The sequence below is a fragment of the Ammodytes marinus genome, assembly GCF_949987685.1.
Source record: "Ammodytes marinus genome assembly, chromosome: 7".
Taxonomy (NCBI): Eukaryota; Metazoa; Chordata; class Actinopteri; order Uranoscopiformes; family Ammodytidae; genus Ammodytes; species Ammodytes marinus.
In genome coordinates, this window is record NC_137211.1 from 21,637,034 (window position 1) to 21,660,300 (window position 23,267).

Sequence of the window (23,267 nt, forward strand, 5' to 3'; positions counted from 1 at the left end):
ATTGTACCTGCAGAGGTGATTATATCTTCAAATGGTTTGCATCAATTGAATCACAAGAACCTGAGGTTTCCCAAAATATGCCACAGAAGTACGCACTTAAACCTATCATTTGTACATAGCATATTTGTGTACTTGACCAGGTTAGAGTTAGGGCTGTCGGACTGTTAAGAGGGACTCGGATTAAATACCATACTGGACTGTGTTTTTTTTTTAGAGACAGAATATTAGTGAGGATGTTGTGGCATCTCTGCTTCATCAGACAGATGATGTAGATTGGGAAGAGACAGACATGGGAGGGAGAGAGGACAGCTGACATGGTGATATGAGGTCACCAGTCAGGTTTGAGAGCATGACATGATGAATTGAGTTCATGCTCCCAGACTCTTTAGTGCTTGTCTTATAAAGTATCTGACCATGACAAATAGTTATAAGGGGTGGGAAACACTGGCTAAACCAACCATAAGACAAAACTGTTGCATAATGTTACTCAACCCCCTCCCCCCATATTGGGATTTGTCAGAAGAGAAGAGTGTTAATACAAAAACAGTAATAAAGCCGTAGGAATGTTTGAGGATGTTGCACAGACTGACTGTTGTCGTTACACATTTAAAAAAAAAAAAATTTCTCCATCAGAGATCCAACATGACCAAGAATGAAGTCCCCTCTTAGATATCACTTATCAAATCTTAAAATTCTCAGCAGTAATTATCTGTTTTCACATTTGATAACTGTCAGTACATTAACTCCTGAGGGGCTCACTATTAACTCCAGCTCACCTGTGAGAAACATAAGCCTAACGGCCTCCACACACATCCTGCGTCTACCTCTTGAGCGCGTCGCCTTACCTTACTGCTGCTTCTCTCGCACTTTTCTCGGCCACACATGGAACCAGGGGCGTGCACAGGTAGACACGAAGTGGTGCCTGAGCACCTGCCCTTTGCCCCCTGGACCAATCAAGTGCCCCCTTTTTTTTAGCAGTGTATCTTGCCCATGCTGACATGACCATCTATAAATACTCAATGATTAAATACGTGTGATAACAATGCCCCGATTTAATAAAAAATAAAGAAAATAATAAAGATTTTTTTAATCGATTTCTTACTGGCTCAATATAGGCCCCTAATCTTTGAAGGCTTCAAACAATGTTATTTAAAGAAAATATATATATATATTACTGGCCCCTGATCTTCGTAGGAAGGGAGGGGGGGGGGGGGCTAACGAAGACTTCAAAGAGAGAAGGAGCTTCGGGATAAGGGATTATTTTAAAAAATCCGAAGCTGACTGTTTTTTTTTAGAACATGTAAATTTTTTCTTTCTGCTTTTTGGTAATTCTGTGTATCCAAATTATTCCAGAAAATAGTACTAAATAGCCCACATTGACAGCTTTCTTCAAAGTGCACCAGATTGATGAATTTTACTTGAAAAGGTTCAAATTTTTCTTAGAAAGTCCAGGGTCCCAAACACAGTCTCCCAAATTCCTGTGACAAACACTGTATGTGTGTCCGGGTATTAAAAGTCATTAGGCCAGGGGGGGGATTTTGTACAAGTAATCTTAAAATGATTTGGTCAATCATCGATAGAATATATTGTGCCCTTTTTTTGCACTGAGCACCTGCCCCCCAAAATAAAAGAGACTGGTGACAAGACTTTTCACTCCGGTGTATCGGCTTTGTGTGTGAGAAGGAGAGCGAGACAGAGGAGAGAGAGAAGGGAGAGTCCGCGAGTGATTAGTCAAATGATCAACTGCGCGGATAACGTCAGCTAGGCTACTTTCATCGCAGTGTCTTGCTGTAGTCACGTCTTTAACATGTTGGCGACTTTGCCGCTATATTTGCCGACGTTTCGCCATAGCGATAAGGCTGTTAAAGACCAGCGACACATCTAGCTACTTTTTATAATAGGACCTATTATACTTTTTCGACTTTTATGACCTATAAACAATGTTATAATGATTTATAGTCATGTTTAACCATACTAGCGTATCAAATAATGACATACATGCATTTAGACGTATTCCCTGCTGACCGTCTGTGGTGGCTGTGCAGAGCACTAAACACTAGGGCAGCCGGTCGAGAATTCACTTGTTCAAATTTCCTGCATTCGTGTCGTCACGAATGCAGGAATTTTCCATGTATGGTAATGCTGCAACGTGCTCAGGCGCGCTCCTGCTCAAATCTGCTCTAGTGCTGCTGAAAGTGTTCCGGAAGGAAGGTAACCAATCACAACGGAATGGGGTTTGCAGGAGGGGGGAGGGGGCGGAGATGGCCGAAGCGCAGTGTTGACAGAGCATGCTGAATCGCCCAGATGAGAGGAAACGTTTCCTGAAAATCTACATAGTTTTTTGTGATGTGATTCGTGTCAAGTTGCTCTATAGCAGGTTTTAACAAGAAATTAAGACCAGAAAAGTAGTATAATAGGAGATCTTTAACCGCGCTCACGTGAGCAGAGTAGCAACGGCTGGCGTATCCTCCTCACTGCTGACAGGCAGCCCTCACTAAATCGGGCAGCCCCTAGCAACCTGCAGCAGCCAGCAGACAGACAGCACCGTGCCGACAAGAGCTGCCAGTTGACGTTTGTACACGCAAATAGTTTTATACAGTAGGTCCACATTCAATAGGTCGCTGCATATCTATAATAAAGCTAACCTTATAGTTACATGGCAACAAAGAACATGTGTAAAGTGAGCTTGTAAATAGCCTATGTGAACAGGCCTAGTCAATTTTAGTTAATTTAACTACCTGGTCAGCATTTTTTTATTATTTTGCCTCTTTCAGAATAGCATATTATGCAAATTAGCTGAATATGTCATCTAGCTAGGCTAGTTACTTTTGGGCCAATAACTATTTTCCTTACAGAGGAGTCAGCAGAGATAGATGATGAAAAATCTGAGGGCTCCGATGAGAAGGGGTTGTGTGATGTCTGAAGGAATTGCACATGGTGATGCAAAATCAAAAACACAAAGAACTGTATGATCTGTAAAGCATGCTGGCAAATTCAGTAGGCCTAATCTATTTAAAATTGGGAAAATGTGAATAGATGCGTTCAAGGTCCATTTAATATGTGCCCCTAAATGTTCTGCTTGTGCTCCTTAACATTTTGAGTTAGGGGCGCCAGTGAAACTAGTAAAACAAGTTTGTCTGGTGCCCTGGTGTTGATATTTGAAAGGTGTACTTGCAGTATTATGCCAGTATCATTATATGAGTTGAAAATCGTCTCAAAACGGCAATATTATCTCTTATCGCAATACTTTTTGGGGCAATTAATCGGCCAGCAAAATGTGTTATCGTGACAGGCCTAGCTTCCATGCACATCCACATATTGAGGCCATGGGTTTAGCCAGACCCAAACAACATTGTCTTGAAATGTTAGGGAATCCATGCAATAGTATCAAGACGTGGCATTGAGAAGTCTGATTTAAGATTTTGTTTGTTGGTTTATTTTATAGGGACACTGTGCATCTCTACACATTACTGTGACTGCTACACACACAGTGAGCCCAAAAGCCATTTCCATCTGCAGTCTTGGACAGATGTTGGATAAATAAATAAAAAGTATCAAGATTCAAATTAAAGGGGGCGCCCTTAGCTCAGTTGGTAGGGCGTCCCCCATGGGCCTCGGCCAACAGCGGACCCGGGTTCGATTCCAGCCTGCGGTCGTTCGCTGCATGTCACTCCCCTCTCTGCCCCATTTCAACTCTCTCTACACTATCAATAAAGCATATAAATGCCAAAAAAAAATATCTTAAAAAAAAAAAAAAAATCAAATTGAAGCGGGTAATTTAAAATAAAGAGAATAATTCGAAGTAAATTAAATCTATCTTCACTTCTAAGAAAATATGACATGAGCTTAAATGGCTTGTTAATATTCTTATGTTTGCAGACTTTGCACCATTTGTAATGGTGCAAAGTTATTAATTCATTATTATTTTTTATTTAACAGAACGTACTTAGTATTATGATTCCTTGCTCAAGACACACAATTAATTTGATTTAGGAAAAGTTCTGATTCATGGTTAATTTCCAAACCTGACTTAATTTGTAAAGATAAAGAAGAGGAGAAGGCTGAATGAAAACTGTTTTAGGGTGTGAGACTGTAAAGGCGCAGGTAACAGTCCCGGACAAAAGTCTTGTCACTTATCAATTTTGTAGAAACAACAGCTTATAAACTGACTTTTAATTAATCCATTGGTTTTAAAAAATGGCTCATATGAAAGCTGAAACCCTCCCAAATTATGTTTAATATACTAAAATAAAGTTGCTTCATTGAAGAAATATTGATAATTTAATGAGCACAGAAAGGTCAGATTTTGGCAAGACAAAAGTTGTCGCCTACAGAGAGTAATGTAAAAATTTAGCAAATAATTTACTTCAAATACAAAAATATGTTGCATAACATCAGTGAATTAAGTAGTGGTGCTGTGAGATCCATATTTAAAGCCATTACGAGTAACATGGCACGTTGGCGTCCCCTTTGGACAAATGCGGTAGTATTTTTACGACGCCCGCTGTCGCAAAGCTGTTTTCTAGCTCGTGCCAGGCGTGCAAGTGTGAACTGAGAAGGGCGCAATATAGTGCATGTCCGTGTGTTGAAAGTGTGAGGACTCTTTTCGGCTCCGTGAGAGTGGTTTTGACACTGCATCAACTAATGCCAGTCAGTGCTACACACACCTGATTGCAATGAGTTGATGCAGCAGCGTCACCTAACTACTCTCTCTCACGGAGCTGAAAGATTACGTGTCCTCACAGAAAGCGAATGAACGAGAGACGGCAGTTTGTATGGATCACGATGAGGTAATGTGTTTGTGTTGTTGATGTAAATAATGACTATTTCAGATAATGGTTATCTGATGATGGTGAAGCAAAGCAAACTTTGTGTTAGTACCAACCGCTCATTCATTTAGGAGTAAACACTGCAGTCTAGTTTCGCTCTCGTGAAATTGTATACACGTTGCTTGGCAACGCCCTCGTCCCGCCCGTAGCCTATATCACTCTCCCTTTTAGCTTTTCTTCATTGCATTCTCTTTTTTTTCTTTGATGGTTCAGCCCCGTTTTCAGTCATTATGACGACAAATAACTGTCTCAAACAAGGCTCCCGCTCCCCTTCCCTCACCTGGAAGGATAGGCTTCTCAAATCGTGTTGCAGCGCCACACTGAAATCTGCGACCAATACGGATATGCGACCATAGAGCCTGCACAAGTGAACCGAAAATCGGACTGGGTGTGCGACCAGACCAAAAGCAGTAATAAAAACTATATAAAAACGTCTTTCTTTGCACTGATGGTCTCGTTTGCTGGTAAAGATAATTTATGATTATCAGAGGAAACATGAGGCTGTTTAAAAGATATTTAAATGTTACTCGTAGCCGCTTTAATATCTTGTATGACTTCCATGAGCTTGAAGGACTGCATCCATGCGGTTCGACAATGATTCATACAAGTTATTGATGAAGTCATCAGGAATAGCAAAGAAAGCAGTCTTACATGCCTCCCAGAGTTCATCAAGATTCTTTGGTTTGGTCTTCCATGCTTCCTCTTTCATTCTACCCCAGACTTGCTCAATGATGTTCATGTCTGGTGACTGGGCTGGCCAGTCCTGGAGCACCTTGATCTTGTTCGCCTTGAGGAACTTTGATGTAGAGATGGAAGTATGCGATGGAGCACCACCCTGCTGCAAAATTTGACCCCTTTTATGGTTGGGAATGTAAGAGGTAGCTAATTCTTCTTGATATTTTAGGCTATTATATTGCCTTCCACCCTGAAAATCTCTCGCACACCCCCATACTTGATGTAACCCCAGACCATGATTTTTCCGCCACTAAACTTAACTGTTTTCTGGGTGAATGTCGGATCCATGCAGGCTCCAGTAGGTCTCCTGCAATATTTGCGGCGGCTGTGATGGAATTCAACCGTAGATTCATCTGAGAAATCCACTTTCTGCCACTTTTCCAGCGTCCATGCTTTTAGCAGGCTGAGGGCCTTAGAAAATGCCACACGTTTTTTTAAATTGCCTTTTGTTTAGTTCTGGTTTCTGGGCACTGATTCGACCTAGAAGGTGGATTTCTCAGATGAATCTTTGGTTGAATTACATCGCATGGTTGCTCCATCGCAAACCTCCATATCTACATCAAAGTTCCTCAAGGCGAAGAAGATCAAGGTGCTCCAGGACTGTAAGACTGCTTTCTTTGCTATTCCTGATGACTTCATCAATAAATTGTATGAATCATTGTCGAACAGCATGGGTGCAGTCCTTAAAGCTCATGGAAGTCATACAAAATATTAAATATGGATCTCACAGCACCACTACTTAATTCACTGATGTTATGCAACATATTTTTGTATTTGAAGTAAATTATTTGTTCAGTTTTCACATTACTCTCTGTAGGCGACAACTTTTGTCTTGCCAAAATCTGACCTTTCTGTGTTCATTAAATGATCAATATTTCTGCAGTGAAGCAAATTTATTTTAGTATATTAAACATAATTTGGGAGGGTTTTAGCTTTCATATGAGCCATTTTTTTTAAACCAATGGATTAATTAAAAGTCAGTTTATAAGCTGTTGTTTCTACAAAATGTATAAGTGACAAGACTTCTGTCCGGGACAATATGTGAAAGAGCAACTTGTATGTGTTGAACCTTAAAGAGGACCTATGATGCTTTTTGACTTTTATGACCTATAAACGTTGTTATGATGATTCATAGTCATGCTTAACCATACTAAATTATCAAATAATGACTTACATGCATTTCGACGTATTCCCTGCTGACTGTCTGGGGTGTCTGTGCCGAGCACTAAACACTATTCTAGCCAGTCGAGAAGTCACGTGTTCAAAGCGGTCTACCCTTTGTAACTTTGTGACGTCGCATGTAACTTTGTGAAGTCACCACGCGGATGTTTCCATGTATGGTAATGCTGTCACTTCCCTGTTCGCGTCTGCCTCGCGTCTGCCTCGCGCCCTTATAGGTCCATGCTCGCGCTTCCCGCCACTGAAAGTGTTCCGGAAGGAAGGTAACCAATCACAACGGAGTGGGGTTTGCAGGAGGGGGGGGGGAGGGTAGCGGAGATGGCCGATGCACAGGCGGAGGGAGCGGAGATTGCCGAAGCACACACACTCAAGTGTTGACAGGACGTGCTGGATCGCCAAAATAAGAGAAAGAGCTTCCCGAAAATCTACATAGTTTTTTGTGATGTGATTCGTGTCAGGTTGCTCTATAGCAGTGTAAAACAAGAAATTAAGACCAGAAAAGTAGGTCCTCTTTAAGATTCTCACTCTTCATGCAGTTGTACACACTGCAGGTGCGGGTTTAAAAAGCAACAGATGCAAGTTTCATTATTACATACGACAGCACATACGACAGGATACGAGCATACGAGCATACGACTGCCTCCCTGGCTAGCAAAGCTAAGTGCAGCCAGCCAGTCTCCTAATTTCATCATTGCGATTTTTGTTGACAGCCGAACACCAAAGACAAGATAGGTGATCATATTTTCCTCACAGAGCTTAAAGACATATGACAAGCTTCTGAACTAGTCTTTTATTAAAAGAAAGTAGAGGGGTGCGACTTGTGCATTTGGTTAAATGTGAGGTTAAAAGGCAGGGTCCCCAAAATGGATGACTTCTACCCTGCAGTTAAATACTGTTTGGAATGACCATTGTCATGATTATTCCCATATACAGTTACATGGAGAAAGTGTCAAAAATATTAAAATGTTGAATGACCTACAGTCAGTAAACAATCCAAATATGAAGCTTTTAGATGGTGAACCTGCATTTTTACCAAATACCAAACTAAAATATTGTTTGGAGTATACCACTTGCCAAGTTGCTAAAAAAAATGTCACACAAACTATGCTTCTGAAGGCAAAGGTTTACTCTTGGAAAAGTTGAGACAGTCGCCAACAAGTATTAAAATGCTGTGATAGTGATCACAGTTTGTAGTGGAATAATCCTGTTTTTATTATTTCGTCCATGACCATGCAGCACTGTCCTTGCCTTTACTCCCTGTTTCCCCAAATAAAGCCACAGTCATGTATGAAGTTTGAGAGTAATTCACATGCAAAGCAGCTTATGAACTTACCAATTTAAAACATTTTAGTGGTGCAACTATCTAAAACTCCGCATGACATTATGCGTACAAACATGTATGGTCTAAATCCCAACAGTGTGTGTGACGTGTTGGTGTGTGGTCTTGTTTAACATGTCAACAGCTCCCTAATCATTCCTTGTCTCTCTCCTCAGGAGCTGGAGAGTCGGGAAAGAGCACCATAGTAAAACAGATGAGGATCTTGCATGTCAACGGCTTCAATGCAGAGTAAGTGTGATATGGGTGAATGCTTCGAATAGCTGAACATGAGCATATATCTGAGGACGGTTTTGGGGGTCCATTTTTGGGGCTTCACCTTGTCTCCTGAAAAACTTGGGAGTCCATGTGGAATATATTGCACATTCTGTGGTCCTCATTATTTATTTAATATTAAATTGTCATGTTAAACTCAGTTCAGCTGCCCTGAAAAGACTAGTTAATGTGGTAAGCTAAAGCAGGTTCCATGTAAAAAGTAAAAAAGGGAGGGGGGGGGGGGGGTCAGTAACGGCGTGTTTCTATATACATTCGTCCATAACGGATGTGGCCCGGCACGGTTTGGCTCAGCATGGCCTAAATTGCCAGTGGAAAAAGCCATAAGTCCCATGTTGTAAACAATATACCTAAGATGCTATCAAAAAAGTTATTGAAGTTTATGTTTAGCCTATATTAACTAAATCGTGTTGCTTTGGGCAGCTTCAGGCATTGCTTTATCACCAGTGAACTCTTAAATAAAATACCTGGGTAAGTAACTAACGTCGCCGCCATTTGATTTTTCCCCAACTTGACGTGGACAAGAATCAGCTGTATGCGATATTTAACAATTGGTCAGCATGCAGTGGCTTTCAAGATGGTTGTTTGACCCTCTGCAAAAGAGGCTTACCTGAGCCTGGAGCATGGGAGTTGTGTATTTTATATGATATTTCAATATTGGCAGATTTCAGGTGATATACACATGATTGTTTTTTACTGAAATGGACTAGTGAGCTAATACCTCTGCTCCATGTAACATGGATATCCAGTCAATGCTTTCTAACTTTCTTTTATGAGAATATTGAAACAACTGGTACTTTTGTTTTCAAACATTTAGATCCATGGTGTCAGGAAGGTCAGGAACTAATATCTTTTAATAAGCCTTGTTGAAGACATGCAAAGCCTTATGGGAGTTGTAGTTGTTGGATGCTAATGATGATTGTTGTTGCATATTTTTGATAGCAACAAGGTGCAACATAGGTGAAGATGCCCATTAAGCCTAGAATAGAACAAATTATCACGTCGGACTCGGAACTTTTCAGAAAATATATTTTGACAAAAATTTATATTTTCAGAGAAGCCAGCTGGAAAATGTGGTGGTACTGACTCTGAGCTCTTTATATAGATTGCACGTGTTTGTCTAAGCTGTCTGTCATTAGGAGAAACCCAGCTTCTGCCAATTATTGTCTAAAGTTAATTTTATTTAGCTTTTTTGGATGTAAATGGAAGCATCTTTTGTAAAGTTAGTCTAGAAAATCATCAAGGCAAGGCAGACAAGAGTGTATGACTCAGCACATGACTCCACAACACTGAGCAGTATGTGTCAATAAATATATATATACAATATATATGTGTGTTTTTTTTTGTGTGTGTACGGATGGGTGTGTTTCCTTATGTGTAGTAAACTGGATTTACACCATATATGTTGCTCCACATGTGTGTGGCTGTTTTCCTCTGAATGTCAGATGTCATCTTTTACTCGTGTAACGGTAAATCACCTTTTTGTTTTTGTAGATCTGAAGCCAGTTGCTTGTGGGTTTCATGACGTGCAAATGAGTATGTTTTAACATTTTGTTTTAACAGAACATAAATCTACTGATTTGGGACTGAAAGGGTTCAATAATGCCCATGATGAAAGAGTTTGGGTGAATGCATTGAGTGTTGTAGTAACCTAAAGGTCAGAGTAATTGGCTTGTGACTGGATAGAATACTGGTTCCAATTGCTGGGCTGGAAAATAAATAATTGGGAGACTCGGCTGTCCCTGTTCTTCTCAACTATAACTGAGCTGCCTTTGGGCAAGGCCTCATAGCTGGAGCAGTTAAGTGCTCCACGGCTCCTGATTATTGTGATATTGATTTTAGCTCCAGTCGTCTGTAATCAGCTTTAATCTATTGGTGAATTATGTGTGTGTTTATTCACCTTAAAGCATCACTGCACACGTCATCACTGTAACGTGTTGTGTCATCATGGTCTCCTTCCCCTCTCTCTAAGCACACACAGGCATGCAGTCGTAGCCTCGACTGGGAGAGGGCACACACACACGGACATGTGATTTTTAATGATTATCAGGTTGAAAATGTCCTCCTCAATCTCCTTCCTAACTCAATAAACTCTGTCTCATTCCCTCTTTTCTCTGTCTTTCTCTTGTGTTTCCTGGTGCACAGTGACCTCACAGGCTTCTCAGGCTCTGTCACCGTTTTTCAATGAGTGTTACACAAATGGTATTCGAGTCTACATGTCTTTTTCCATCCAGCAAATAAAATTATTTTAGTAGGAATGTTAACAACTCACTATAGATTAATTAAAGCCTTTGTGGAACAGATTCTTAACTAAAAACTAATTGTAGTTAGATGGGATTCTAGTTTTAAGGCTTTCCTTTCTTGTCAAAGGCCTATTTTCTAGACTTTAATCTCCGAGTCCGCCATGTTTGTTTGTTCACGTAAGCTTGACGGTGACCCTTGGCTGTTGAGAAGATTTGCTTTTTGACACAGTTTTTGACTTTAGGAGGCACATTGACATGTCCCTTTCTGCATGTTTAACAGCCAAAGCAACTTTCCTTTTATGCATGAAGAATGGAAAAATGGTATGTGCAGTACTAGTCTGACTGTGACAAAACAGCTCCCTCTTGTGGACAATCTGCAGCCTGTTTGAGTGAGTGTGAGTTGGAAGCTACTTCCCTTGTGATGTTTTACATTTAAAAAAACTGATGCATCATACAATGGTACCTTGACTGCTATGACCCTCAATAGATTTTGACCTGTTAGTTAAAGATGTGAAAAAAAGCTTTACAAAATGGAATGCTTTAGAATATAAATTTCACTGGTCGAAATAAATTGATTAACATTTGCATCGATTTAGTCTTGTGCAAAAGTAAAAACTGAGCTTTTGACACTGACATAGAAGTATTGTGAACACAATTCACTGTTGTCCTGGCAGGCTAAAGGTGAATAATAGGTTTACTGGCTCTGCCTTTTTTTATGAGAAACATTACTGTCACAGAGTCCAAATGTCTTGTAGAAATGTCTATCTTTCACAGCAGACAGACATAATTCCTCCACCACACTTGCCAATGAAGGTCTGTTTACCCTTCCCAGATCAAAAACAAACCAGGTGCAACACACTGTAGCGTACCATGTCACAGTAACATGGAACTATTCATCTACTTATTTTTTTACCTTTACTAAAACATGTACTAACTGAGCCCTAAAACCTGCAGTGCTTTTTGCATATTTATTATATCTATAACTGTCTGTTTTACTGATGATTTCAGTTTACTCCTCACATGGAGTACCACTCTGTCTGTTTGTCTTCTGTGGCTCTTGAGGACAATTGAAAATGTGTGTGGGGCGGCTGTGGCTAGGCAGGTAAAGTGGCCGTCCACTGATCACAGGGTTTGTGGTTCTATCCCTTCTTCCTGCCACATGTCAAAGTGTCCCTTCCTAGGCAAGACGTTGAACCCCAAGTTGCTCCGGATGGTTAGCTTGCAACATGAGGGGTAGCTGCTGCTATTGGTGTTTATGTATGAGTGATCGAGAGGCAAACAATGTTAACACGTTTGAAAATACGTCGATATAAGTGCAGTCCATTGCATTTACCATTTTCCAGAGTTTAAAAAAGTTACCGTGATGATGCCGTCAGGGTTCTCAGCTTAACCTTGAAATGTGAAATATTTAACTGTAGCATTTATTACAACCTGGAGATGTGGGGTTTGAAGAAAGTGGACATTTTGAAACATGGAGCGTATAACAAACAGCCCTTTTGATTTGAATTGCAGGAAATGTCGTATCCAGCATTTTTAGCACTTGACCCATATGATGGACTTTTAAAAGTCAGAATATAATGGAATCTGCTGCTTTTGAATTTCTTTCCTTTTTTTCTGTCTCATTTGAGTCCCCCAACTTAATGGAAGTAAGACACTAAATCACTGGAGCACCACTTTAATATTGAAGTGTGCGGAGTCAAACTAAAAACATGCATCTTGTACCACAGTGGGCCGTAGGTCTGTCTGATGGACCTCCACAAACGGAGTGAAAATGAAGGCAGTGGATATGGAGTTACTATTTTATCTTTTGCTTTCTTTGTATTTCTTGGTTTGTGTCTGAAGACTCTCACATGTCTGTATGTTACTGCTGTGCTGCAATAATCCCTTACATGATCCCATGTGTTTGTTCCAGAGAGAAGAAGCAGAAAATTCAGGACATCAAGAATAATATAAAAGAGGCTATTGAGGTAAGTTGCTGTTGACTGTGTTTCTTACACTAGGGTGATCTTAACTGATCATACAGATACGCAGACAATGGGTTCCTTTTAAATGTTCACGTGCATCTTTTTTTTTGTTCCAATCTTAAATGTGTGTTGTTGTGGTTTGTGTGTTTGTAACAGACCATAGTAACAGCTATGAGCACCCTGACACCGCCGGTACAGTTGGCGTGCCAAGAGAACCGGTACCGGATCGAATACATCCTCAACCTCGTGAGCCAGAAGGACTTTGAGTTTCCATCTGTGAGTAGCATCAGACTCCTCAAACAAAAATACACCTACACAACACACACTAGGGTCTTGTACTTATTTTAGCTATTTTACCATGTGGGCTGCCGTTTTCAGCATAAATTGGAAATTTAAGTATGTCCCCTCCACACTTCTGGAAGTTACTTAATCACGATAGTTTTGCAATACATTTGCAACAGGTGCAAGTATCCTCGGCTGTGTGTGTGTTTTAGTAGATGGTAGCAGGTCATGGTCCCAACTTCCCAGGTGATAATCCCTTGACATGGGTAGCAAACACTGGGGTTTACTAACGACCCGGTGGGTAATGTCTGTGCCAGTTCAGTATTCTCAGTGGGATGTTCCCATTAACTAATTGTCAAAGCCAAGAGACTAAACCTGGCAGCCTGGGAGTTCTTGCTGTTTATACTGAGCCACCTGTGGAGCCGGGCTTAATTCACTTTTCAATTAATTCGGTCCCACGCTTGAATAGAAGCTGCACTTCTTATTATAGTGATCGGGTTCATGTTGTTTAAGCCTCCTGCCACCATGGTGTTCAGGACATACCGCCATGGAGTTATTTTCCCGCCTGCGTGTCCGTCCACCAAATTACCGTATATGATCAAATCTTTCAAATTAGACCACAGGTCACTCATATATAGTAAATGTGTAATGGAGCAACTTTTTTTTTTTTTTTTTTTTTAATCAAAATTCAGATTTCAGAACAATATGATAGGACACTTGCAGAGTCGTCAAAAAATCTTAAAATGGGTATAATCCATGATAATATACAACGTTTTCTGAGTCAAACTTAACATATTATGGTGTATGAGGACAGATGGAAGAGTGAGCTCATTAGAAAAGGTACAGCATGTTGAGACAAATCTCAACTTGAGATGGCCAAAACACATAAAACACTTGGTTTTAATGTCCGAGGCACATAGTTCCCTTCAACTGTGTCCACATGTTATTGGAAGACGAGTACTATGACTCGCCTGCTAATTGAAGCGTTCATTTGCGAGTCGACATTATAAACGCTGAATGTGTGATGGTGATCATGGAGGGACACTCGGCAGCCGAAGCACCTCTTGTTTCTTTCTATACAGTCCTAAACGACGACCTTCAGCAAACAAGATAAGCTGTCCTGCTAACACACACACACACACACACGCAGACCCTGCTGAAGTGTCCTTGAGCAAGACACTTGTTGCTTACCAGCTCAAGTGGCTCTGTTTTTAGGTCGATGTTGCACTCCAGCTGATGGGGATTTATAGTGTCACATCTCGTATCTGAGAATTCTTGTTTCGACCAGTTCAATGGGTTCGTAATGCAACCGATACTGACAAGAGACGAAAGGGAAAGGGCTCTAATACAAAGATGGAGAAGAGGAGGAAGAAGAGTGAGGTTTTTTTTAAAGCACATGACTGATTATAAAAGAGTGCTCTGTTTGTGAACACATGGTGAGTTTGGTGTCATGGAAGACTGCGTGCTGAAATTATTTTCTTAAATGCAACTTGAGGGGCGCTCTTAGCTCAGTTGGTAGGGCGTCCCCCCCAGGGGCCTCGGCCAGCAGCGGACCCGGGTTCGATTCCAGCCCGTGGTCGTTCTCTGCATGTCACTTCCCTCTCTGCCCCATTTCAACTGTCTCTACACTATCAATAAAGCATAAAAATGCCAAAAAAATATCTTTAAATGCAACTTGGGGACGTTTGCAACTGAATCCAGCAGGATTTCTCAAACTATCTGGTCGCTGACATTTCATTCATTAATTTCTAACCCATTCCTAAGATGCATTTTCCAAGTTTAGTGTTAATTAAAAATTAGGCAAGCAAAGAAGAACTGCAACAATAAGCCGACTAATAAATAAGCAAATCATTTAAAAAAAAACATTGTGATAACTGCATTTTAAAAGTCTCTACTTTCATGTGTCATATTTGGCCCAAAATAATGGAAGATACTTGTGTACCCACCGTTTATTTATAATGCATTGGATGCTTAAAATTGTGTCTACGAGTCTCCAGGCTAAGTTTGGATATTTAATCAGGTGAACCTTGAGTGAAGGACTCATTTCGCTGCTCAAAACCCATCTGTTTCAAAGAATTACAACCAGTATCAAACCCATAACCCACCGATCCATACATCCCTGTAGCATCAAGAATCAAAACTGCTAAAAAATTATTTAAGAAACATTTCTTGTTGTGTATTTTATAATGGCAAAGTACATATGCTCATGTTAAGATTAATTTCCGAGTTTGGAACCTGTGCTCTTAATTGTGTACTTTTATTTTTGTGATGATGTGCTGTGCATGTGTTGAAGTTACAGGCTGGATCACTGCATTTTAACTTTCCAACATCCTTGAAATTAAAATATACTACAGAGGGACGCCCGTTGTTTGGTCGGAACAAAGAGTGCAAGAAGAGGAGTGGCTTATCCATGCTGCAAACTAGAATTGCGAGTGAGAGCCGGTCTATATAGAGCCTCTGTACAGTGAGATGTCTCTCTCCCTCTACCACTATTTACCTTTGCAGACATGTACACAGGCATCGCCCGGGCACAACGTACACTGCATGTGGTGTCAACACAGAGGGCCGAGCACACTGCGCCCTCCTTTTCTTCCCTCTGACATGGCTGCCATCTTTGACCCGAGTCATTCATGTGTTTCTGTTTCTTCCCCGTTCCTTCTTAGGAGTTTTACGACCACGCAAAGACACTGTGGCAGGACGAGGGGGTCAGGGCATGCTTTGAGAGATCCAATGAGTACCAGCTAATCGACTGTGCACAATAGTAAGTAACTGCCAACTAATCCATACATGGTGGCATGGACTATACACTGGGCCACTTGGTTATTAGGTGTCACTACCCATACAGTTTAATTCAACAAAAACAAGGTATTTTTGAAGCTTATAATGTCAAAGAAGGTGCTGATTATTTAGTAAATTTCTATTTTCTCAGGGTGCTCCCATGGCTCACCTGTAGAGCGTGTACCATTATGGTTAAGTACTGGTCGCAGCTGACTCGGGTTCGACTCCGGCCTGGGCCGTTTACTGCATGTCAGAACTTGTTCTTAATGACTTGCCTGTATAAGCAAAGGTATAATAAAATTTAATTTGAAATGTCTTCCCACTTTTTCTCCCCATTTCACAAAGAGGGGAAAACACAAAAATAATAATAATAATAATCAAATTATTACTATTTTCTCAATATAACAATGGAGATGTTGTTTTGCTTTGTGTCATTTTTATATTTGGTGTGTTTTGGTTCACATTTTCACGCCAAGAAGCAGTACAGCACATGTGCAGCTGACAGCATGTTGTGCCCTGTGATTATCTAAGGCCTAACACTGCCACCTGTCTTTTAAAGATTTTAGTTATTTCTTCCCTTCTGCCTTGCATTATCCCAAAGCATCCCTCTTCATTATCCTGTCCAAAACATACATAAATATTTATATATTTTTTTAAAGATTGCACAAGAGCATCCTAAATTTGTTTTAAACCAGCTTAGGGTTTACTGCGATGATTCCACAAAACTTAGGAGAAGAGAAAAATAATAGTGAAATAGTTTTCATCGTGTAACAGCAGCAGTTTGCAGTGTTTGGGAGCAAACATGGCTGAGTCATCCACGGATCAGAGGATGTGTAGGGGGAGAGGGGGTGATGTCTGGAGAGGAAAACTCACACCTCAGGCCTGAGAAGCTCCTTCTTTATTTTATTTATTTATTTATTACTAGTAAATCACTCTTTTAGTTTTGAATTTATCAGATTGATTTTTATTTTTTAAATTATGTTTACGTGAGGAAAAACTTTCCTCCTTCATTCTCTCCCCCCAGGTAATTGAAATGGCACAGTCCAGTCTTTTGTTTCCGTTCCTCCTCTCGCTCACACATCCAGTACAACAAACACAAGCTCATCCCTTCCTTTGATTTTCTTCTCTTTCACTGTCTTCCTTTTCTCCATCTCCATCTGTCTGTCTGTCTGTCTGTCTGTCTGTCTGTCTGTCTGTCTGTCTGTCTGTCTGTCTGTCTGTCTGTCTGTCTGTTTTCTTCCGGGTGCTACTTTAGCCTCACTAGGTTGGGAGCTGTTAGACTATTAATAGCGCCTGTCGTTGGGTCCCCATGGTAACCGCGCTGGAGGCCAGGGCGCTGGGTAGCTATTTTTGAAATCTGCTCTGTAATGTCAGACAGACGCCACAACGCTTTCATTTTCTGTCTCTCCCTCCCTGTCTTCCGCTCTTTTCATCTGTCTTTTTCTCCGTCTCTGAACTCATTCTGTCCTTCTTCCTTTTCAGTTCTCCCTTGTTTTCTCAGGAATGCCCACGTTTTTGCAAAGAACCACTGAGATCCTCTCACTGTTGTGAGATGATAAGTTCCTCATCATGTCCCCCCTATGATACTAAAAGTGTAGGCTTGTCTGTGTTTAGTGGATGATGCAAACAGACTAATCAAACAAACACTTGTCTTATTCAAAGCAATGCACAGTTACAGTTTGGACTTCAAGAAAGTCAATTTCACATTCATGTGATTTAGATGGCAGTAAAAGGCGCACATGAGCCTGACACATATGTGATGTTTTTTTAAGCCACTAAGAGGCAAAATAGTTGATGGAGCGCATGTCTGGGGAGTGCATCTTTGTCTGGACATAAAAACAATTTTTATTTACCTGAGAAGGTTTGAAAAAGAGTTACTAAAATATTAATTGGTTAATAACTTGATACAAGGGATTTCTAAGGAAATGACACTCGACACACCTGCTGTACCTCATATGATTTTACTGCTGAGGTGTTAAATGTATGAGTGGATCTTTTCTATTTAAACACTTTACTATTTACAAATTGGAGCAGGTTGTGACGCATGTTTGCTGCAGATTTTTTAAGTCTTCAATGACACAAAGCAACTGTGTTATCGGAAGCATTTCCCCCATAAATGTTTTGTGTATTTTCTTTCTTTTTTTTCTCCATTCAGCTTTCTAGACAAGATCGACATTGTGAAACAGAGTGACTACACCCCAACAGATCAGGTGAGTGAATCTCTGCACCGCAAAGTTAATACTACGTACACTTTATTATACATGTTTATCTACTCTTCCCAAAACATATTTCAAATGGTGGTGGTCTTTATCAGACATTAGAGCCAGTCTGTTACTGTGTGGCATCCCCCATGACCCTAACTCATATTTAGTGAGTGCACTCCCATGTTTGAGAGTATGAAGGAGCTGTGTTCAAAGTTTGGTCTTGATCTATTTGAATAGAAATGGGGTCAGTAAATAAAGACATTACACGTCCTAGTTCCTCTAAGATTTTCACCGGATCTATAAAAGAAGTTTAGGAGAAAGAAGCAGCTTGAAAATCTCTCTTCAGGTTTTCAGCGTAATCATTCACAATCCTGTAGGATATCTTTATGATATAGACAACATTTGTTGTTAAAATTGTTGTTATTCTGAACAGGATTTGCTGCGGTGCAGAGTGCTGACTTCAGGGATCTTCGAGACAAGATTCCAAGTGGACAAAGTTAATTTCCAGTAAGTAAAAACATAAAGTAAAGGGCAGTGAAATGAAGAGTGTATTATACATTCAGTGACTATGATTGAAGCTATAAACCAGTCTTAACAGCTCATAGAATATAAGATGCAAAGTTTCTCCACACGATGGCAGTATTTTACCTGTTAACACTTATGTCTCTTTTATGATTTTACTCAGTATGTTCGATGTTGGCGGTCAAAGAGACGAACGCCGGAAATGGATCCAGTGCTTTAACGGTATGGTTCTGTTTATATGTATGTCATACTTACTCATATAGATATATATATATATATATACACAAAATTATTCATACCCCTGGCAATTTTTGACTTAAAGTTACTTTAAAGGTGCGAACACACTAGGCACTTTACACGCGTAAGATTTACATGCGTAACGCAGCTAAAATGTTGCATGATCATTTTGTGTCAAAAATGGTTATACGCGCGTAACGTGCCTAGTCTCCCTCCCGATATTGTATTTCCCTTATCAACCATGGCTGCGATCAGAACCGACCCGACACAACAGCGTGCATGTCCGCACAAAAACAACAACAACACGGCCAACAACTGTGCCAAAAGACAAACTGAACAGCACAAATAGCCTAGCATTAAAACAGCATTGCATATTCACGGCAGCTACATAACAAACACAGTTACAGCAGCATCGGTGCACGGCGGCACAACATAAAGGCAAGTAGCCAAAATTACCCTACCTGGCTGTGACAGGGGACCGTGACAGGGGACCGTGGCTGGCGTAGATCAACACCGGTGCTTCGTGTACTAGTCGTGAAAGTCCAGCGGACAGTCGTCATGTTTGGGTTCATAATATGAGGCGCTAGCCGCCCGCACACAACAGGGTGAGTTAACTAATGCTATACGGCGCTAACTTTGTTTATCGGCTAAAGCACAGCCGCACATATTCACTGAATTAACCAGGAAGTCCATTCTCCTGGTTTACTTTCCCCACGTCTTCTAACCCCGAGCGGCTTCATACAGCACCGGCTCGGCTGCCTGCAATACATTTTCCTCCTCTGTGTCTCTCATCAGCCTCTGTGTACAGTACACTGTTCTCCGACCGTGCCAATGTATGTGACGTCGGGTCAAGCTCAACGCTGATTGGCCAATGCGGCTAATCGTCTCGCGTAGGAGCAACAAAAGTTAAATTTTTTGAACTCCTCGTGTAGCTGCGTAATATATACGCGCGTAATATACAGTCATATGAAAAAGTTTGGGAACCCCTCTCAGCCGGCATTATAATTGACTCTGCTTTCACACAAAAAAGATAAAAGTGGTATGTCTTTCATTTACCAGGAACAGCTAAGTACTGGGATGTTTTCCAAACAAAGATTTTTTGAAAAGCAGTATTTAGTTTTATGAAATTAAATAAAATGTGAAAAACTGGCTGTGCAAAAATATGGGAACCCTTGTGGTCTTGCTGATTTTAATGCCTGTAACAGCATGTAAAACTGAGGACTGAGAACACAAAATTGGTTGGATTATGTTGTTAAGCCTTGAACCTCATATAAAGGTCTGTTTAATCATGAGAAAAGGTATTTTAGGTGCCTAAATGCAAGTTCTACTTCTCTTTGACTCTCTGCAGAAGTGAGACAGAATGCGATCATCAAAACAGCTCCCAAAAGATCTTAAAAACAAAGATTATTCATTGTCATGGTTTAGGGGAAGGCTACAAGAAGCTTTCCCAAAGGTTTCAATTGTCAATTTCTACTGTAAGGAACGTTGTCAGGGAATGGAAGGACACAGGCACAGTTGCAGTTAAACCCAGGTCTAGCAGACCAAGAAAAGTACAAGAGCGGCATATGTGGCGGATTGTGAGAATGGTTGCACACAACCCAAAGATCACCTCCAAAGACCTGCAAGAACATCTGGCTGCAGATTGTGTATCTGTACATGGTTCTACAATTCAGTGCAATTTGCACCAAAACATCTGTATGGCCGGGTGATGAGAAGGAAGCCCTTTCTGCGCCCACGCCACAGATACAGTTGCATGGAGTATGCAAAAGCTCATTTAGACAAGCCAGCTTCATATTGGAAGAAAATGCTTTGGACTGATGAGACAAAAATTAAGTTATTTGGTCTTTATAAAAAGCACTTGTTTTGCTGCAAATTGCGCTGAATTGTTGAACGATGTACAGATACACAATCTGCAGCCAGATGTACTTGCAGGTCTTTGGAGGTGATCTGTGGGTTGTGTGCAACCATTCTCACAATCCTCCACCTATGTCGCTCCTGTTTTTTTCTTGGTCTGCCATGCCTGGGTTTAACTGCCACTATGCCTGTGTCCTTCCATTTCCTGACAACGTTCCCTACAGTCGAAATTGACAATTGAAACCTTTGGGAAAGCTTCTTGTAGCCTTCCCCTAAACCATGACAATGAACAATCTTTGTTTTTCAGATCTTTTGGGAGCTGTTTTGATGATCCCATTCTGTCTCACTTCAGCAGAGAGTCAAAGAGAAGTGCAACTTGCATTTAGGCACCTAAAATACATTTTCTCATGATTAAACAGACCTTTATATGAGGTTCAAGGCTTAACAACATAATCCAACCAACTTTGTGTTTAAAGTCATCAGTTTTACATGCTGTTACAGGCATTAAAATCAACAAAACCACAAGGGTTCCTATATTTTTGCACAGCCAGTTTTTCACATTTTATTTTATTTAATAAAACTAAATACTGGTTTTCAAAAAATCTTTGTTTGGAAAACATCCCAGTACTTAGCTGTTCCTGGTAAATTAAAGACATACCACTTTTATCTTTTTTTTGTGAAAGCAGAGTCAATTATAATGCCGGCTGAGAGGGGTTCCCAAACTTTTTCATATGACTGTATACGCGGGTCATACGCGGCTAACGCGGCTAAAATTTTGCTTTAGCGCGAGTGACGCATTTACGCGCCATGTACGCGCGTAAACCAATGGTTCCCTATGGAAAAACGGCCGATTTCATACGCGTCTGTACGCGTGTAAAGTGCCTAGTGTGTTCGCACCTTTATTCAACCAGCAAGTTTTTGTCTTGATTGGAAATGACACAGGCTTCACCCAGAAGACAATAAGATGATGTACAAGAGTCATCATTGTGAAAAAAATATATTTTTCAGCTTTTATTTACATTTGAACAAAAAGTGGCATGTCCAAAATTATTCATACCCTTCTCAATAATCAATAGAAAAGCCCTTATTGGCTATTACAGCAATCAAACACTTCCTATAATTGCTGGACAGCTTTTTGTATGTCTCCAATGGTATTTTTGCCCTTTCATCTTTAGCAATGAGCTCAAACTCTTTCAGTTTGGAGGGTCTCACTGCCATCACCCTGATCTTTAGCTCCCTCCACAGATTCTCAATTGGATTCAAGTCAGGACTCTGGCTGGGCCACTGTAAAATGTTAATGTTTTTGTCCGCTAACCATTTCTTCACCGCTCTTGCTTTGTGTTTTGGGTCGTTGTCCTGCTGAAATGTCCACTGGTGCCCAAAGCCAAGTGTCTCTGCCAACTACCTGATGTTGTTGTTGAGAATCTTGATGTATTGCTCTTTTTTCATGGTGCCATTTACTGTGATTAGGTTCCCTGGTCCATTGGTCAAGATTTACCAGGATGGCCTTGGTGGTGATCCTAGGATAATTTTTCACCTCTCTCACTATCCTCCTGGCCTGTACAGGTGTAACTTTTGGCTTCCGACCATGTCCTCTGAGATTTCCCACCATGTGGAACTTCTTGTATTTTTTTAATATTACGACAACGACCCAAAACACAAAGCAAAATTAAGAAATGGTTAGCGGACAAACACATTAACGTTTTACAGTGGCCCTGCCAGAGTCCTGACTTGAATTCAATTGAGAATCTGTGGAGGGAGCTAAAGATCAGGGTGATGGCAGTGAGACCCTCCAAACTGAAAGAGTTGAAGCTCATTGCTATAGATGCATGGGAAAAAATACTTGTGGAGACAGACATTCAAAAAGCTGGTCAGCAATTATAGGAAGCGTTTGATAGCTGTTATAGCCAATAAAGGCGTTTTCTATTGATTATTGAGAAGAGTATGAATAATTTTGGACATGACACTTTTTGTTCAAATGTAAATAAAAGCTGAAAAAAAAAAGTTTCACAACGATGCCCCTTGTACATCGTCTTATTATCTTCTGGTGGAAGCCTGTGTCATTTCCAATTAAGAAAAAGCTTGCTGGTTGAATAAAAGTAAGTAAAAAATTGCCAGGGGTATGAATAATTTTGGGCATGACTGTATGTGCGTGTTTTCTCTCACGGTGTCTCACTTTGTCTGTCACTCTGTCGTCCTCAGATGTAACGGCCATCATCTTCGTGGTGGCCAGTAGCAGTTACAACATGGTGATCAGAGAGGACAATCAGACCAACCGTTTACAGGAGGCCCTCAATCTCTTCAAGAACATCTGGAACAACAGGTGAAGAGGCAGACCCTGTGTGTCTGCATGGTGTTTTTCGAAAAGTCTGATTACATGTATTTCCAGTTCAAAAGAGCTCCATCTGACTTCTAAGAACATCGGGTTTATTTATTTTTATTTTTTAGGGGGCCAAGCCCGAGAAGGGCCTGGGACCGCGTTTTGCAGAGCAACGCGGTTCCATAGCCCTGCTGGGCAGGGAACCCTATTGTTTTTGCTGGGATTATTATTATTCTCCGCATAAAAGTGGTGCTGCAGCCCAAACGGTAAAGGGTTGGGACATGTCACTTGCATGGCTTATCCAGGTCCATCCAAGGAACGCAGACAAAAAAAATCAGACATGCCGGCCACTAGGTGGCGCTACAAAAAAAGAAAAACGTGTATAACTTCCACACCGAAAGTCCGACAGTCAAAAACTTTATATCCACAGATGCCCACAAGTCAGCTGCATCTTTTGAGATAGGCCACGCCCATTTGCGTATATATAGATTTTTCGCTACATTGCAAAAAC

General features: G+C 40.8%; 1 protein-coding gene across 1 annotated transcript in view; it reads left to right on the forward strand.

Moving 5' to 3' along the window:
- Positions 1-23,267, forward strand: part of gnas (GNAS complex locus) — a 33,293-nt gene that overhangs the window by 4,429 nt on the left and 5,597 nt on the right. The window contains exons 2-9 of the mRNA XM_080031317.1: positions 8,238-8,310; positions 12,508-12,562; positions 12,716-12,835; positions 15,505-15,602; positions 17,775-17,829; positions 18,257-18,330; positions 18,509-18,567; positions 22,639-22,759. Of these exons, the coding sequence (XP_079887443.1) occupies positions 8,238-8,310; positions 12,508-12,562; positions 12,716-12,835; positions 15,505-15,602; positions 17,775-17,829; positions 18,257-18,330; positions 18,509-18,567; positions 22,639-22,759 (655 nt within the window). The remainder of the gene's footprint in view (positions 1-8,237; positions 8,311-12,507; positions 12,563-12,715; positions 12,836-15,504; positions 15,603-17,774; positions 17,830-18,256; positions 18,331-18,508; positions 18,568-22,638; positions 22,760-23,267) is intronic.